At 38.6% G+C, this 19692-nt stretch overlaps 1 protein-coding gene across 1 annotated transcript; it reads right to left on the bottom strand.

Moving 5' to 3' along the window:
- Positions 1–15245: 15245 nt before the first annotated feature.
- LOC122643154 (probable calcium-binding protein CML41) lies at positions 15246–15600 on the bottom strand. The gene has a single exon (XM_043836798.1). It carries the CDS (start codon positions 15573–15575, stop codon positions 15267–15269), a length of 309 nt encoding a protein of 102 aa, XP_043692733.1. The 5' UTR covers positions 15576–15600; the 3' UTR covers positions 15246–15266.
- Positions 15601–19692: the final 4092 nt, after the last annotated feature.

Raw genomic sequence — 19692 nt, 5'->3', positions numbered from 1 at the left:
CTTCGCTCCTAAGAAACCTGCAATATTGGGACCTCTTTAAGCATCCTTGTATATATTAGTGTAGACGCTGAAAATTGCCAGCCATCCACAATGATGATGACAATTGGACACGGTCGAATACTAGATCCCTCACCTGTAGTTGGTAGTTGGATTTACAAAATAAAACCCCCCCCAAAAAATGACCATTTTTTGAATGTGTGTGTGTGTGTGTGCATGCTTTATAGCGACCCTCCCATCTATATCCCATGTCCTACTTTGATATTTGAGCCTCCCTCCTATTTCACCTCTCATTTTTTCACCCTCTTTCATTACATTCCCCATGGTATCCTTATTATGGTCATGTAGCATCATCACTCTGTCCGAGTAACAAGCGATAGTCTTGAGAAATCCCCAGAGACGCCATTACTCTGCCCGAGATTTGAGTGATAACAGCTGTCACTTTGCCTGAAGTCCGAGTAACCCACAGCTATCTTACATAGTTGTTACTCTATTTAACGAAAGAGAGGCAAGCCAGTCTTCCGTCTCCACTTGATCCGTGCGACATCATCATATTTCATATTTGTAGTGTTTCTTTTTACTTAGTTAATTTCACATGAGGTTTATGTCTTTCTCATTTTTATCATGTTGGCATGATATAGACAATTAAAGTAGCTTGCATTAGTGTAAATAGTAAGCCTTATTTACAAAAAGCAATGTTTTGTTTTATTTTCTATAAAGTACTTTATCTCATTTCCATAGATTAAAGTAACTTAAATTATTTTAACATGCGCATTACCATTTTTGACAAGTATCATATTTAGTTCATTTTTACATATTTGATGCATCATAAATTAGTCTCACATGTTGGTATAAGAAATATCATTATGGAAAAATATATAAAATCAAGCATCTAGTAGAAAGACTGGTTTGACTGGGCGAGATGGGGTGTGCTAATACCTTCCTACTCTCATTATTTGTCCACTTACCTAGACTCTCTGACCAAACCATATGGAATCATATAGCCCTATCCATTCATCCTGGATGGGGCTACCCCATTGGGTCCTAGGCCCGAATCCTAGGTGGCAACTCCATTTATTTTTACTATGTATATATCATGATCCCAAACCCCATGTCACTAAGGGACCCCGAATCAAGCGGATCCCGCTTGCAAGGTGGATGAAGACCCGCATCCACAGGTCTCGGTATCCACACTAGCTAGCATAGCCAACAAAATGGCTGCCCTGGCATCCCTATGTTCATCTATTGGAGCCGTTATGTAGGAATGTTTCCATCACCCCTCGCGCTCTAGTGCCCCTGAGCAAAGAACTTGTAAGATTTCATTCAAACTCTTGATGATTCGAAGTATTCAGGAATCACTTCTTTGACCTTCAATTGTTTCATAATCTTAATCAAAGAGGGGCATTCTATAGACACCTCATTTTGTCATTCCATCCAGAGGCTTCTCGAGATGAAGATGAGCATCCTTCAAGGCGTAGAGTTAACGTATCTATAGATGTAGCGCAAGTGTGAACTTCCCCAATTCGTTCACAGAACGTTCACTCACAATATCCCTAAGAGGGAAAACCCCATAAACTTTCTTCAGAGCCAAAACAAGAGCCCCTGGATACTCCAAATCATCCCTGAAGGGCTAGACCTGACCCAGTCCTCTTTGGAACCAACCTGACCAAGCACAAAACTAGCCCAAACATCCAAAATAGACATTCGAACCCAAGGTCGACACTTAAAAGCCCTGAGTTGACATCGACCTCACCCATGTGAATGTCGAACTGAACTCTTTGAATATATATATACCCTCGACATTCAGACATTTCTTACCAACACTCAACCATACCTTCATTGATGTCAACCCTTGTTCATCGATATCAGCTCGATGTCGATCTCTGTTCGTCGATATCAGCTTGATGTCGGCCATACCCCTCCACGATGTCGACTTGACCCAACTTCAATGTTGATCCTATGAAAATCATAGACACCCAAATTTAGCATGTTTAGCTCCGATTTCATTTCCATTCGCGACCAAGCTCAATTTTTGCAACTTGGATCCAAATATTGGTTGTCTTAGGCTCTAAGAAACCTCAACTTTGGCAATAAACAACTTGCCCATACTCTATTGGTCATAACTTTAACCAAATACTCATCGTCAATGCAAAGACACCTCTCTCCATACTTCACCAATGATCCAGATCAAATCTATGATCCTTGCATGAATTTTTGAGTGCACGAACAATTGGTCTTTGGTCCTTGCTTGATCCTCACCCCGTTGCTCAATTGCCATTGCTCTTGAGTCCCTACTTGGTCATTGGATCTCAAGATTCAAGTTCATAGCTTAGAGTCAACAGTACTTAGTGATTTTGGTGCTTGGGGATGAAGTGTTGTCCAAAAAGAGACAAGAAAATCCAACCACTGGTGATACTATCTCTACATATCAACCTCCTGAGTCACAAAGGGAAGCCTCCATCTCTTTTAGTTAGAACATCTTCCAAATAGGTAAGACCATTTTCTCTTGTACGTATGTTTTGTTGATTTCATCGTTTTCATACTTATTTTGCATCTTTAGAGGCATGTGATCCCATCTCTCCAGATGGTGATCACTTACACTCTTGTTGTTGTTTCTTCCTTTACCTTTAATGTATGATCCCCGTCCCCTGTAGACTAAGACTCATCCTAATTTCTCTCATTATAATATTTGTTGTATTTTCTCAGCCTATGGTATGCTTACATGCTTTTCATATACTATATTTTCTTGTCAAATATTCTACACCATGTTTCCTCCTTCGCTAATGTCCTCATTCCCCCCCCCCCCCTTTCTACCATTCATGCATCTTCCTCCACAATTTCAACATGCACATGTACATGCTAGTATCTCCATCCATCTCTACTTGTCATAAATCTCACCACATGCTTGTCATGCATTTAGGCTTTTCTTTGTCTTTATTTCATTGTTTTACTTCCCTGTATACTAACCCTTACCATGCAGCTAAGCTTTCAAGTATGTTTGCTTACCTTTCCTTGCATTCTAGACTCCACTTTCGCCATACCGTAATATGACATGTACCCAAACCAATGGACCGATCAGTCCCCTATGGGCATTGCAAGAGAGTCAATTTAAATTATGGGTCCTGAACCCTCCTCCAGGTGGCGACTCCTACATTCAATTCACCTCATTTTTTTCCCCATAAAAAAATGAGGTGGAGGACACATGACGATCCCCCGCCATGACGTCATTTGTCCTCACACTGCCCTGCCTAAGATTGTGTCATATGTGCAAGAGATGTTGACGACCATGATCATGGATTGACATGGTTCAATTCCTGCAGTTACGGGCAGTTCTTTTAACCCTTCGACATTGACTAGTGTTCCCATGAACCCATACAGCGGCGAATCCAGCTCTTTTAACCTATCTTTTCCCAGCTTCGTTTTCTCATACACATCGCAGAAGAGAGTGGTGGCCAAGCTCCCATTGTCGACCATCCTTTCCACCTCGAAGTTTGTGATCTTTAATGCTATGATGATAGCATCATCGTGTGGCACATTGTTGTCCTTGAGGTCTTCATTGGAGAAGGATATCACCTATCCCGTCTTGGCTTTTTTGCTTGGCCATTCCGTGCTATTGAAACTTCGAGTGTAGCCTTTCCTAGAGGAGGAAGAGTTGCCCTAGCGGTTGGTCCACCTCTAATTGTGGCAATCACCCCAGTTGGAGTATCACAATCTGCATGGCCATTGTGTCCTTTTCTGTGGGTCAGGACATTTCTTTCTGGACCTCAGTCTCTTCTTCAATTATGTTCTCTTTCCGCACGTCGCTCAGATCAGGTCGCATCTAGGGATGTAAACGGATCGAATTCGATTCGGATAGTGTTATATTCACATTCGGAACCGATTAACTTTTGGACGGATTGGGATAGTGTTAAACAGATATGGATACGGATACGAATACAAATCAAATATTTTATACGTTTATATGTAAATATAGCATTTTGGATAGCTATAGCCTATCCGTATCTGTATCCATTTAGCTTTCGGACGGATTTGGATAGTACTAAACGGATATGAACACGGATACGGAAATGGATTTCGACTATTAATTTACATCCCTAATCGCATCCTGAATGTCTTTGTCAATGTATGGGTCAAGGTAACCTCTTTGGATCAAGCTCTCCCTTGAACCTTGAGGTTGCACCAAAAAAATATCTCCCTTGAGGTGCTTGTAGTCGTTAGTGTCATGCATGTGATCCCAGTGGAACCAGTAGTACTTTCTCTGATCTTGTCTCCCCAAGTGTGAGCCCATCTTGCTTGGCCACTTGACATAGTCCTTGTTCTTGATCTACATCAATATGTCAAATCTTTTGTTGGTGAAGGAAGTGTACTTGTCAAACACCTTGGCAGGGCTTTTCAACCAACCTGAGCTTCGGTCAGAGCATTGTTTTTTGCTCAAACCAGCTCGGATTTCTCTAGTCTAGATTTGTTCTTGTCCGGTTCACTTCCTTCGATATATTTTTGTGCAGCCAGTCTCAAACGCATTGATGTATTTCTCACTGATAGCTAGTAGGTCAGGGAGGTTGTAGGGCGGCTTCTTTAATAGGAAGAACAAGAGTTTTCATCATCGATACCACCAAGGAGAGGCTTGCTGTTGCACTGCTTTATGGTCATCAGGTTAACCGAAGTTTTCCTATGACTTTTGTTGCTCAGGAAGTTGTTGACGAAGGACTCACTGAGTTCCTGGAGGTTTTTGATAAATTTCAACTTGAGGCAGGAGAACCAAACTCTCTTGCCTTTCTTCAAAGTAGCTGAGAATTCTCGACACATGATGGCGTCATGGGCCCCATAGAGAATCATCATGGACTTGAAGCTCTCCAAGTGATGCAGAGGGTCCGTGGTGTCGTCATACTTTTCAAAGGTCAGCATCTTAAATGTGTGGGGAAGAAGTTGTTAGATTAAATTGATCCGAATAGGGACAAAATCCCAAAAGCCAGGATCTCCATAGGGCGTTCAAGAACACAATCACATAAATAACAGAAAATAGGGATAGAACCACTGACCTTGTTTCGCATCCATAGTGATGATGATTGCAGTGGAAAATAAAGAACAAAGATCTAGGTGCTTCCCCTCTATTCCCAAAGTAACTGGCCTGATGAGAATACCGAATGCGCAGGGACGACGAACACTGAATATCTCCCTCTCTTTCAAGAATGCACTCCTTAAATAGTAATTGAGAATAATAAGTTGTGATGGGTAGAGGGGGGACCTAGCTCTCCTTATATAGTAATCCCTATAGGGTCTGACTCATCACAGTCCCAATAGGAATCTATCTGGCCCACACTAAGCCAGTCCACATTAGACTTCTAATATAACTTAATGACCCCACTTTATTAGACCAAAACCCTAATTAGCCTGGTTTAGGGATTTAATTATGTCCATATAGAGTTTTATTAGAACTAAAATTCTAACATTCTCCCACTTGGACTTACATTAAATTCCTTATTTTTAAAAGGATTTAAAAATAGTTTTGACCAAAACAAATCACAGGCTAACAACTCTTTAAGAAAACTTTATGTGCACAATTTTTAAAATAAATTAGTCTAGAGGTTATATTAGAAAGTCAATCCTATCCCATAGAGTTTTAGACACCGAATCATGGCGGTAACTGCATCTATAATCAAGCGACACAGAGCCTTCCATGGTCACGAGAGCCCTCAACTCTACTAGCATAGATACAAGGTGATAGTGTGACAACGAGATAATACTCAAGTAGTGATTCCTTATGTATTATTCGTTTATCAGTCCAAAATTTCTCTTCTTTAAGTGGCACAGGCTCACTAGAGAAATAAACTTTGTGATTCTAACGAATCTGTATGTCTCATCAGAAATAACTCGAGTTATACTTTATGTGTTACAAGACATACCTTTAGGCTAACAACTTAATGCCCCAGCCTTGCTTAAGGTTAACACATTCCTTAAGACTTTAAAATCAGAAATATATACATCATGTCAATAAATAAAACACTCATGTGTTTAAAAGAAACTGCATGCAATGACACCTGATATATATATAAATCAAAGTTTACCATAAGGTAAAAATACAGATGAAAAGAAACTTTAAATTACAATGAAGCAAAATAAAACAAACTCCCACTAACCAACCACATCCCATGATGCAACTAAGCCCATGCCCATGACATGTCTCTCAAAAACACAAGGGTGAAGACCTTTGGTTAGGGGATCTGCAACCATATCATCTGTACTAATATGCTTCACTATAATGTCACCTTCCTTTACTCTCTCTTTTATGGTCAAATACTTGACCTCCATGTGTTTAGACCCTCTAAGTCCTTTATTGTTGTTTATAACTAACACAGCAGAGCTGTTATCACAGTATATCTGGATGGGTCTATCTACAAAATCTACAATAGTCAACTCCTTTATGAGTTCTGAGCCAAATAGCCTGAGTAGCAGCCCCATAGCATGCTACAAACTCTGCCTGCATAGTCAAAGTGGTCACCAATGTCTGCTTTTTACTCTTCCATGATACTGCCCCTCCTGCCATCAAGAAAACATAACCTGATATGGATTTCCTGTCATCCTCACAGCCAGCAAAGTCAGAGTCTGTATACCCCACTAGCTTGAGTTCAGGAACGTGTCTGTAAGTCAGCATATAATCTCTTGTCCCCTTCAAGTACCTCAATACTTTCTTGGTAGCAACCCAGTGACCAAGACCAGGATTTGACTGATACCTGCCAAGAAGTCCCGTTACAAAAGCAATATCCGATCTGGTATAGACCTGAGCATACATGATACTACCAAGTGCGCTAGCATAAGACACCTTCTTCATTTCATCCCTCTCAGCTTTATTTTTCGGGCACTGTGTCGAACTCAGTTTGTCACCCTTGAGAATAGGAACATTCCCAGGTTTGCAATCCAGCATACTGAACCTCTCCAGAACACGATCAACATAAGCCCTCTGAGAAAGACTTAATAAACGGCGAGAACGATCCCTATGGATCTCAATCCCAAGAACAGAAGAGGCCTCACCAAGGTCCTTCATGTCAAATTCCCTAGATAAAAGTTGCTTTGTATTATGCAACATCCCTAGGTCACTACTTGCAAACAGGATGTCATCCACATACAGAATGAGAAAATAGAATTTGCTCCCACTGACCTTGTGATATATACACTGATCCACTTTGTTTTCCATAAAACCAAACGAAGTCACAACACTGTCAAATTTTAGATACCACTGCCTAGAAGCTTGTTTGAGACCGTAGATAGACTTCTTGAGTCTACACACAAGATGATCTGAATCATCCACTGCAAAACCCTCAGGCTAAACCATATATACTTCCTCATCAAGATTGCCATTGAGAAAGGCGGTTTTAACATCCATTTGACGCAGCTCCATATCAAAATGAGCTACCAATGCCATGATCACCCTGAAGGAATCCTTCGAGGAGACTGGAGAAAAGGTCCCATTGTAGTCTACTCCCTCTCTCTGAGTGAATCCCTTGGCTACCAGTCTGGCTTTAAACCTCTCAACTTTTCCTTTGGAATCTCTTTTGGTTTTATACACCCATTTGCAACCAATGGGCTTACAACCTTTAGGTAAATCAACAAGCTCCCAAACATCATTATGTTTCATCGATTGCATTTCATCTCTCATCGCATCTATCCACAAATCTGACTGAGGACTAGAAACAGTGCCTGAATAAGTAACTGGATCGACCACACAACCAATGTCATAGTCATGTTCTCCCAAATAGACCTCATAGATAGGTGATATAGCTGACCTTCTCTCCCTAGTGGATCTCCGTAATGGTGCCACTACTGCCTCAACCTAAATCTGAGGAATCTCAGCTGGAATTGTATCAATGATAGGATCCTCAACCACATCCTGAATAAGAGGAATCTCATCAGGTGCTACATGAATGTCGGGGACGGTATCAATATCAGGCTCCTGAACTCCAGCAGGTGTAATCAATGGCACAGTATGCCCCACATCAGTCTGAATAGGTAGAAGAATAGGTACCGATGTACCAACCATGTGACTATCTTGAACAGTTTGAGAACAGTCATTCTTTTCGGCCACATCAAATTCCAGAAACTTCGCTGTCTGTGACTCCACAATCCTAGTGCCTCCGCAGGGATTATAAAATTTATATCCCTTCGAATGATCTGGGTAGCTGACAAAGTAGCAACGAGTAGTCTTGGGATCCAACTTGTTTAAAATCGGATTATACAACTTCACTTCTGCAGGGCACCCCCAAACTCTAAGATGGTTTAAACTGGGTTTACGGCCGGTCCACAACTCAAAAGGTGTAAGAGGAGCGGCTTTAGTAGGTACACGGTTAAACATGTAAAGAGCAGTTTTCAAGGCTTCACCCCATAAGAACTTAGGTAAATTTGTCCTACTAACCATACTTCTCACCATGTCCATAAGGGTACGGTTACGCCTTTCAGCGACCCTATTTTGTTCAGGACTTCCTGGCATAGTAAACTGACTAACTATTCCAGAGTCCTCAAGGTATTTGGCAAACGAGCCCTTAAGCTGTCCAGCATCGCCATGTCTGCCATAATACTCACCCCCACGATCAGATCTAACAATTTTAATAACTTTCCCTAACTGTTTCTCAACTTCAGTCCTAAAAATCTTGAACTTGTCAAGAGATTCAGACTTTTCTTTAATTAAGTACAGGTATCCATATCGGGAATAGTCGTCTGTAAAAGTGATGAAATAAAATTTTTTACACAATGTGGCTGAATAGGGACCACTGATGTCAGTGTGAATGACCTCTAACAGGTCAGAACTACGGACTGCAGTTTTCTTCTTTATTTTGGTCATCTTTCCCTTACAACAGTCTACACAAGTTTCTAGATCACTTTCGAGAGTAGGCAGGATGTCAGACTTTATCAGCCTTTCCACTCTTGCCTTAGAAATATGACCTAGCCTCTTATGCCACAATGTGAAAGACCGTTCTTTAGGTAAGGGTCTTTTAGAAACAACACTTTCAACATTACAGGAGACGTAGATATCAGTGGGAGACAAACACAATCTGTACAATCCGTTGGACATAAAGCAGGAACCAACTTTAGTTGAATTAAAAAATAAATTAACCATAGTATTTTTTATTTCAAAATAGAAACCACTAATGTCCAAAACTGAAACCAAAATTAAATTCCGCCTAAAGGACAGTATATAAAAAGTGTCCTTTAATGTCAATTTAAAACCAGAATCTAATAATAAAATGACATCTCCCACGAACTCTACGTCAGAATGTCCATCATTTCCTACGACCAGCCTTGATTCATCCTTGTTTGGCCTCCTCCTGTTTATGAACCCTTGTATAGTAAAAGCAACATGGTTAGTTGCACCGCTATCTAGCCACCAAGAACTGGATGGGGCTTCTGATAGATTGGATTCACAAACAAAAGCCAAAGAATCATTACCTGATGGCTGCTTGGGCTTGAGTAACCAAGCCTTGTATTTGTCGCAGTCCTTCTTCATGTGACCCTTCTTCTTGCAAAAGAAGCAGCGATCACTCTCTTTCTTCAAAGAGTCTTTCTTGGGTCCCAAATTGTTAGTCTGATCGGACTATTTATTGGCAGACTTATGAGTATGATTTTTAGACTTTTTACTCTTATGGGCTTTGGAAGTAAACAGGGCAGTAGGCTTTTTCTCTTTCTTCAGTTTCTCTTCCTCAGACACAACCCTAGAAATTAGGTCATTAATGCTCCAGACTCCATCTTGGGAAATGTAGTTGGTTTTTATGATGCCAAATTCAGAAGGTAGGGTATTTAAGGCTTGATGGACAATTAGGGCATCTGGAAGAGGAATCTCTAAGGCCTTGAGTTTAGTTTGGTAATCAACCATCCTAATAATGTAATCCCTAACACCCCCAGAACCATCATACTCCATATTAAATAACCCTTGCAGAAGTGTCCCAATCTCAGCATTCGATGAAGCTTTGTATCTCTTGGACATTGCATCTAGTAATTCCCTGGCAGTACATTTCTCAGGCAGACCACTTTTTAGGTATTCCGGTATCGACCTCTTTATGGAAAGTATACTGAGTCGATTACTCTTTTTCCATGCAACATGCACAGACTTTTCATCCTCAGTACTATCAGCAGTTAGTTCCATTGGTGTATCCATAACAAGGGACGTGTTCACATCTGCCATTTCCATAGCAAACATAATGTCCTCTTTCCACTTCTTAAAGTTTGACCCAGTGAGGAGCTCAATAGTAACCATGTTATTATTGACAGAGAAGGTGACTGAAATTTTAAACAATGAACAGTATAATAATTAAAATGATGCAAGTACAGCTTGAAAACTTTATAAGCTAATGAGAATTTTACACACATCATTGTGAAAACACCTTTGGGCTGAATTCTCAATATGCAATTGTAAAAATCCCTACACATACCAGTGGCCATGGGAATACAGCTCAACTTTCAAAATCCACCACCTTTGGGTGTGCAGAATTCTAGGGTCAACCTATTCACATGCATACTGTATATGTACCCCTTCAAGTACCAATACATGACCACCACTTTTGGGTGTATGACCACACATTAGAGTTGAAGGACACCCCACAGCTGTATGAGACCGGTGTTTCACAAATCCAACAAGGAAGGTCGCTTTGGCGGCTGCATCCTGTCGAACCCATGGAACCCTCTCTTGGGATATTCCAAAATTACTTACATCCTTAAGCAAATTGTGTTATTTTATACTTTATGACAAGGGGCTTTAACTGTCTTAAAATTAACACAAAAATAATAATAATATTGTTCATCAAGGTAGGTATTCCAGCAATTCAGAAATTGGTTCGGTTCCCAATAGAACGAATCGATAAATTACATAAAGGGCATGCATTAAAAGAATACCAAGAATATTTAAAATATTCATATCTGATCAAAACAGAGGGCACCACTGTGTAGAGCACAGAAAAACAGAGCCAACGCAAAAAACGGGACCCCAAACAGAGTCCTGTAGCCCCCAGAAAGCCCGGTCAAAGTTTAGGTCCAAATTTGATTGACTGTACTGGTCAAACCGGTCCAAAAAGTCAAACAAAATCAATTTGGTTCAGCCCCCGGTTCGAGTGAACCGGTTCAGACCCAGTCCAACTGGGTTCGGGTCAACCCAAAATGGGTCAGTAACCGGGTTTGCGGGTCGGGTTTTCGGATTAGAACCCGGGTCGACCGGACCCGAGATGCACACGTTAGCATCGCCTATAAATAGCATCAGGCGCACGATAGCAAAACCCAGATTCTTTTTTTTTTTATTTTTTTTAACTTCTGCCGGCGAGTGAAGATCACCCGCGGCTGCCGCCGGTGCGTGGGAGCTCGTCCGGCAGCCGTCGACGGTGATCCACCCACCGAAAATTCTGATTTTTCGAGTTCTCCGCCCCCATGTGATCAGATTCTATTTTCGCCGGCTAAAGAAATCGGCAGAATGCCAGTATCCGTACGGGTTTTTGGAAAACTGGAAAAAACCCTAAAAACCTTGATTCGGATCGAAAAATTTTTGATTCCCTTATTATGTTCTATTATTTTGAATCCATATAGGTTCAAGAACAGATCTATGGAGGCTTTGATACCACATGTTAGATTAAATTGATCCGAATAGGGACAAAATCCCAAAAGCCAGGATCTCCATAGGGCGTTCAAGAACACAATCAAATAAATAACAGAAAATAGGGATAGAACCACTGACCTTGTTTCGCATCCATAGTGATGATGATTGCAGCGGAAAATAAAGAACAAAGATCTAGGTGCTTCCCCTCTATTCCCAAAGTAACTGGCCTGATGAGAATACCGAATGCGCAAGGACGACGAACACTGAATATCTCCCTCTCTTTCAAGAATGCACTCCTCAATAGTAATTGAGAATAATAAGTTGTGATGGGTAGAGGGGGGACCTAGCTCTCCTTATACAGTAATCCCTATAGGGTCTGACTCATCATAGTCCCAATAGGAATCTATCTAGCCCACACTAAGCCAGTCCACATTAGACTTCTAATATAACTTAATGACCCCACTTTATTAGACCAAAACCCTAATTAGCCTGGTTTAGGGATTTAATTATGTCCATATAGAGTTTTATTAGAACTAAAATTCTAACAGAGGTGCCTTCATGATCTCATTAGAAAGAGCCGTATCGCTTGGGAGTAGGGGGTTGAACCATCTGGATGAGTGGCTGCATTCTTGGACGAGGTAGGAGAAGAAGAAAAAAAATTTAAAATAAAGAGGGAGAAAGACAGGTGATGAGAACTGATTAATAGGTTGATAGGAGGGGTAATTTAGTCATTTGAATATAGCTGGAGAGAAAAAGAGGTAAAAGTTCACTTTTTAGGGGGAATCAAAGGTGAAACTTCTGATAAGGGAGTTTAAGTAAATAAGGTGCAAGTGCAAGGGAGTAATAGAAATTTTTAATGCTTTGGGAGAGATGTTATGGCCAAACGAGGGCACGGGTTTTATGCACTTGGAGAAAGATGTGAGATCTACCAAATGCTTGATTGGATTACTTGGACAAGGAACTCTACACTTTGGTGGTCCAACTCAATGAGAAAATAGTTCCTACAAACCCACGGTAGGAACCTTTTAAATGTTGTTTCATGGATTGATGGTGTAGCTATTTTAACCGTTGGATAGATAGATCATGGTTTATATTACTATTTATCAAATTTTTTAGCTTAATCAATCAAATATTCGTCTCATGTATTGGAACACATCCCTATGTATTTCCATATACGTATATGTTCCTTTGAGCACTATTGTGCAGTTAAAAAACTTGGGTTTTCAAACTTCTATTTCGCCACATGAACTACTTTGATAGGGATGAAACTTAGCATGTGAAGTTAAAGATAATCATTTGTGACAAATATTGCAAAAAATACAACCAAAATTATGATATAATTGTAAAAAGGCTATAAATAATATCAAAATATTAGAAGTAATAGCAGTAATGTTTGAAACAATATTTTCTCAATAAAAAATAGAATATATCAATGGTAATAAAAAAACCCACCGAAAAGGTATACATAGCAGTAGTTTTTATTATTGCTATAATTTAAGTCATTTAGCAATGAGAGGGTAACCCAATTATTTGGCGGGATAATTTGACAGGGGGGATTTTAATTTATTTTTATTTAGTAGGGAGGTCATTTATAGGGAGGAGGAGAGAGACAAGACACTATGGCGGTGGCGCAAATGCTACACTCCCTGTCGAGAAACTTTCTTCCTATAGATATGTATGTATGTATAAAATAAAAAATCGGTAGATGGAATCAAACTAGCTCCTCGCATGAGATACATATGTATGGTTAGTTGGTCATTCTCTCAGTATTACAAAAGCAAATAGTAACTGTTGGGGTAAGAAGACTTTTCTTATAGGGGGTTCTGGTGGTCATGCTTCGGGGACAGCCAGGGGTGGACACTGAGGGAGAAGCCCAACGTTGGGAAGAATGTTGGAGTGTGTCCATCAAACCTGGATTATTTTGGAAAAAATAAATTTAATATTGATTATTGCGTGAATTTATTTACGGACTTGTATGTTTGTTCCATGGATTTTCACCCAAAATAGTTCTCGACTAGGAATAGGACCGGACATCTTGTTCATATGGTCGTTACATTTTATGTCACTAGAAAAGTTGTTTTCAGAGCATAAATGTAACCACACATTATTTGTGCGTATAGAAAAGAATTTGGTACAAATTCTCACATGTGTTCTTGCTGTCGTATTAAGGAGAGATGCGTACCCATCACCAGTCCTTTGACACGAGAGATTGTATCGTTACGGTGTTACATTACGGATTTTAGTACACCAATGATTGATGTCATGTGGACTATATATTGGTGTGTTGGATTCGTGATGTCGCATCGTGAATGAAAGAGATGCTCAATATGAAATCCACTACCTTTGATTGAGGAATATCAAGTAGAAAGAATGTCTATGATCAATTGGACTGGAATGCAGATCCAGTGGCATTCTTATAAATTGTTTACAAAATTTATTTTCAATTTATTAAGTATATCAGTATATTATTTTAAACAATGTTTAAACGCATTTTTGGTCATCCTACTGTGAACACAGGATCTCTAATTAAAGACTTGTATGATGGATTGGGGTTTGACAATATTTAATTAAATACTCTATAGTCCATCATGAGATATTGTTTAGTGGAGGATCTTATATGCAGATTAAAGAGTTTAATTATGCATGCCATTTAATTGGAAAAATAAAAGAGGTTGTTGGCCATTTAATTATAGTATTTTATTAAATAAAATATTGACTAATTAAAGAGAACACAAAATCCCTTTTAGATTCTACATCTTCCCTCTTTAGAAGCAAGTTGGGTAGCTAGTCAAGTTTCCTTTTCACATTAGGAAAGTGAATAAGGGAATCCACCCCAATCCTAAGGTGTTGAGAGTTATAACAACACACCACAAAGGGGGCGGGGGCACTCACTGGCTTGGTTGAATTTCTCTGGCATCCCCCTTGGCAAACTTTTTCTCTCTCCTCTCTCTTGCTCCCTTTGAGTGATGGTGTGCGGTTAAGATTTTAGAAACCCTAATTCGTTAGTGAACGTTCATGTTGGCTTTGCTTTCGATTGAAGCTTGAAGAATAAAAAACTTTCAATCCCCATTGTTGCTCGAGTATGGAAGAACTATTATCCGAAGGAGGAACTACATTTATGGTTCTCAGGTATCCTATGTTTCCCGTTTGATTTTTGTTATGAGAAGAGATCTCAAACTTGAATGCAAGGGTAAATATCCAATTCGATTCCGCTGCACATTCAGGTAACCAGATTGGTGTTTAAATCCCAACAAATAATACATGGGGTGTGGTTGGAAAGCGTGGAAGGTGCATGCCAAACACCAATGCAATGAGGAGTACTTGATTCACTGAACAAGCCACAAACATGTGAGCAAGTCTTGGTCTGCAGGGATAACAACAAATTAGCAGATTGTGTACTGTTTGGAGCGCATATGTTCTTTTTAGTGTTGGAGGTGCCCTTCTTCTCTCGGGAATGCCCATGAGATGTTCTAGGGCTGCTGTCCTTTGTTTGTAATAAATCAATCTCTTTTTCTTTCTCAATAAATTAGATTTACCGATATTAGAAAAGACATTACCGAGCTTGAGATTCAAAGTCATTAAATAGCAAACCTGTTCTTAATTATTAATTATGTGGTTCACACCTGACTTACAGTCCTAGTGCCTAACGTCATTATTTTTATTTTTGCAAACAATAGAACAGGTGCAAACATTGATACGATTAAGCCATCATCTGCTGGAACTCGGCAAAATCAATCACACCATTGCCGTTGCAGTCGAATGCCTGTATGATGCTCTTGCACTCTTCATACGACATTTTGTTTCCAAGGCGACCAAATATCCTCTGCAAGCCCTCTAATGTAATGGACCCAGAACTCTTCGCAGCGAACATCTGAAAGCCTCTTTTCAGATCATCATCCCCACCTTCACGCTCCATCAACATTGCAAAATCATCAAAGCTGAGTATCAAACTGTCGCCGCTAGCTGCATCGAGTTCATTGGTCACACCTTGAGCTTCCTCAGGTGACATGAACTCCCTTTTAGAGGCAAGGTAGGATCTGAGTTTAGATCCTGAGATTTTCCCATTACCATCAGCATCCAAGTAACGAAATATTCGTTGGAGTTCATCATTTCTTGAAGGTTGACTGTCGCCGGAGATGCTTGAAGGTTGCTGTCGCCGAAGAAGCTTGGAGGTGGCTGTCGTTGGAGAAGCTTGGAAGCCCTAAACAATTTTACAGATGATGAAAGGGTAGAATTGGAAATGCAGTTTTAATTTGTTAGTAAAGGGTAATATTATCTTTTCAAACCATTAACTAACAGCACCCTAACACTGTTAGCCATAAGGGGTCAAAATGTAAGGTGAAAAAACCAAGGGGAGGAATGTGTAATTAGGGCAAAGTACAGGGGAGTGGAACGTAATTTTCCAAAAGAAAAATATTTTGGAAATCTACCACAAAATATTTTGCGGTTGTTTAACCCTGATAATTGTTTAATCTGACCATCATAGTTGTATTTAGCAATGGTAAAGTTTAATCGCTTCTATTTACAAACTATTAGCAACAATAATTACATTGTTGAATAACCTTTGTTATCAATAAAAAATTCCAAACGTACTACAATTAGTGGCGGTAGGTACTATAATTAAACATTTTTGTCTGAAATATTACAAAAATTGCAATCAAAATTATAATAAATTTATAAAAATACAATAAAATCCAAACCAATATAAAAATATACATTGGAAATAAAAATGTAAATTTTTTTAAACTATTGCATAAAATGATATATTTCTTGCATTATATATGTAAAAAACAGTAAATGTCCAAAAAAAATCCTCAAAATGTAAACAAATTTATAAAAAAAAAGTAATAAATTAGTTAGCTAGAACTAAATAATTCACCATTGATCGGTGAATATTGCACAAATGGAGGCAATAAAGGTTAGTGTGCTTTTGTAAAACAAGAGCCATGAGGAGGTGGAGTGAACTGTTGGAGGAGTAAGAGGAGCAAGAAACTTATAAGCAGTTTAAAGAAAAAAAAATTATTGACTGCCTATAACCTTATTAACTAGTACTCTAAACCCTAAACCCTAAACTTGTAATAGTAATCGAAACTAAATGTGTAAATCAACCAATTACTTTTAATTAAAATAAATATTCAAAATTTTTTTTGGCGAAAGCTGTCATACACGGTAATATATGAATTTGGTAAACACTTCTCAATTTAGTAGGAATCAGATAGATTTGGGAAGATCAGCCTATACTATAGAAATCCAAGAAATAAAATTTATTATTAGTAATTATTATACCAATAATAATGGTGAAGCGATGATTATAAAATAATAAAAAATAAAACATATAAAGCAACAGTTTTCTATAACTTTTGTAATATAGACCATGTCTATTTAATTATTAAATATATGTATACGTACCCATCCATGTGTTCAGAATTAACATTCAAAATAAAAAAAAGAAAAGAAAATATCCCTTAAATAATAAAATTGAAAAAATATATATTTTTGGTATCAACTTAAATATCGATCCTGAATCAATCAGAAAAAATAAAATTAAAACATAAAAAATCCAGTAAATAGTACAAATTGAGTTCAAGTTAATTATTTGTGACAAATATTGCAAAAAATACAACCAAAATTATGATATAATTATAAAGACTATAAATAGTATCAAAATATTAGAAGTAATAGCAGTAATGTTTGAAACAATTTTTTCTCAATAAAAAATAGAATATATCAATGGTAATAAAAAAACCCACTGAAAAGGTATACATAGCAATAGTTTTTATTATTGCTACAATTTAAGTCATTTAGCAATGGGCGGGCAACCCAATTATTTGGCGGGATAATTTGACAAGGGGATTTTAATTTATTTTTATTTAGTAGGGAGGTCATTTATAGGGAGGAGGAGAGAGACAAGACACTATGGCGCTAGCGCAAAGGCTACACTCCCGGCCGAGAAACTTTGTTCTTATAAATATGTATGTATGTATGTATAAAATAAAAAATCGGTAGATGGAATAAAACTAGCTTCTTGCATGAGATACATATGTATGGTTAGTTGGTCATTCTCTCTGTATTACAAAAGCAAATAGTAACTGTTGGGGATAAGACGACTTTTTTTATAGGGGGTTCTGGTGGTCATGCTTTGAGGACAACCAGGGGCCAGGTGGAAACCGAGGGAGAAGCCCGACGTGGGGGAGAATGTTGGAGTGTGTCCATCAAACCTGGATTATTTTGAAAAAAATAAATTTAATATTAATTATTGCATGAATTTATTTACGGACTTATATGTTTGTTCCATGGGTTTTCACCCAAAATAGTTCTCTACTAAGAATAGGACTGGACATCCCGTTCATATGGTCGTTAGATTGTATGTCACTAGAAAAGTTGTTTTCAGAGCATAAATGTAACCACACATTATTTCTATATATAGAAAAAATCTAATACAAATTCTCACATGTGTTACTACCTGCCATATTAAGGAGAGATGCGTACCCATCACCAGTCCTTTGACCTGAGAGATCGTATCATTATGGTGTTTCATTATGGGTTTTCGTACACTAATGGTTGATGTCATGTGGACTATATTGGTGTGTTGGATTCGTGATATCGCATCGTGAACGAAAGAGATGCTCAATATGAAATCCACTATCCTTAATTGGGGAATATCAACTGAACGTTCATGTTGGTTTTGCTTTGGATTGAAGCTTGAAAAATAAAACTTTCAACCCCATTGTTGCTCGAGTATGGAAGAGCTATTATCTGAAGCAGGAACTACATTTATGGTTCTCAGGTATCCTATGTGTCCCGCTTAATTTTTGTTATGAGAAGAGATCTCAAACTTGAATGCAAAGGTAAATATCCAATCTGATTCCGCTGCCCATTCGGTTAACCAGATTGGTGTTTAAATCCTAACAAATAATACATTGGGTGGGGTTGGAAAGCGTGGAAGGTGCATACCAAACACCAATGCAATGAGGAATACTTGATTCACGGAACAAGCCACATGCATGCTTTTAAGCAAGCTATGCCAGACTGCCAGAGCAAGTCTTGGTCTAAAGGGATAACAACTAATTAGCAAATTGGGCGATGTTTGGAGCGTGTATGTTCGTTTTAGTGTTGGAGGTGCCTTTCTTCTCTCGGGAATGCCCATGAGATGTTATAGGGCTGCTGTCCTTTGGTTGTAATAAATCGATCTCTTTTTCTTTCTCAATAATTAAATTAGATTTACCGATATTAGAAAAGACATTACCAAGCTTGAGATTCAAAGTTAGTACATAGCAAACCTGTTCTTAATTATTAATTATGTGGTTCACACTTGACTTACATTCCTAGTGCCTAACCTCATTATTTTTATTTTTGCAAACTTATTTGCCACGCACACATCGAACAGGTGCCAAATATCCAAAATACCCCTGTGAGCTGTATCAATACTCCACCGACTCTGGGAAAAATTGCTTCTTGGTTCAAAATTAGGGTATTGTTGTCTCATGGTCGAACCATTGATGAGATCTTTTTGGTTCTTTCTTTCTCGATCCACTATGAGATTTGTGTTTGTTTATCCTTAAGTGAGTAGTTGTCTGGTTGGCTTTGTCTCCCTTTCATGGGTCTGTCCGTGTGAGACTTCTTTAGTTGTTTCTTCTCTTGTTTTTTGTATTCTTTGTATAGTTTCTCTTACCATCAGCATCCAAGTGACGAAATATTTGTTGGAGTTCATCATTTCTTGATTGTTTTTTGGAATGCTGAAGGCGATGGACACTTAGCATGAAGCTCTTGTTGGAGAACCATTTGGATAATGTTGTCTTGGAAACAATAGCAGTTGCCATTAGAGTAGCTAGGAACGTTGAGTAGTATTTCTTTTCTTGTTGCCTGTTGCTCTTTGCTGTGATGGAAATGAAAGAGCATGCAAAGAGACTTATATAGAGACTTTGATAGGATGGAGACTTCATGGTAAGTAAAAAAGAAAGAATCAGATTCTAGAGTTTAAAAAGGACTGGTCTAGGTTAAAAGTTCCTCAATATTGAATTGTTGGAATATTTGCCTATATAAACATTCATGGGAGTGTTGCTTAAAGACAAATCATTTTCAGTGTGAGAAAGAATAAGTATCTAGAGCTTAAAAAGGACTGGTTG

Source organism: Telopea speciosissima, chromosome 10, assembly GCF_018873765.1.
Source record: "Telopea speciosissima isolate NSW1024214 ecotype Mountain lineage chromosome 10, Tspe_v1, whole genome shotgun sequence".
NCBI lineage: Eukaryota > Viridiplantae > Streptophyta > Magnoliopsida > Proteales > Proteaceae > Telopea > Telopea speciosissima.
Note: the sequence above shows the minus strand (reverse complement) of the source record. Positions and strands in the feature narration are given on the sequence as shown.

Bases quoted from the DNA above. Each gene is read 5' to 3' on its own strand.
- LOC122643154 (XM_043836798.1), bottom strand. From the start codon at position 15,575: ATGTCACCTGAGGAAGCTCAAGGTGTGACCAATGAACTCGATGCAGCT.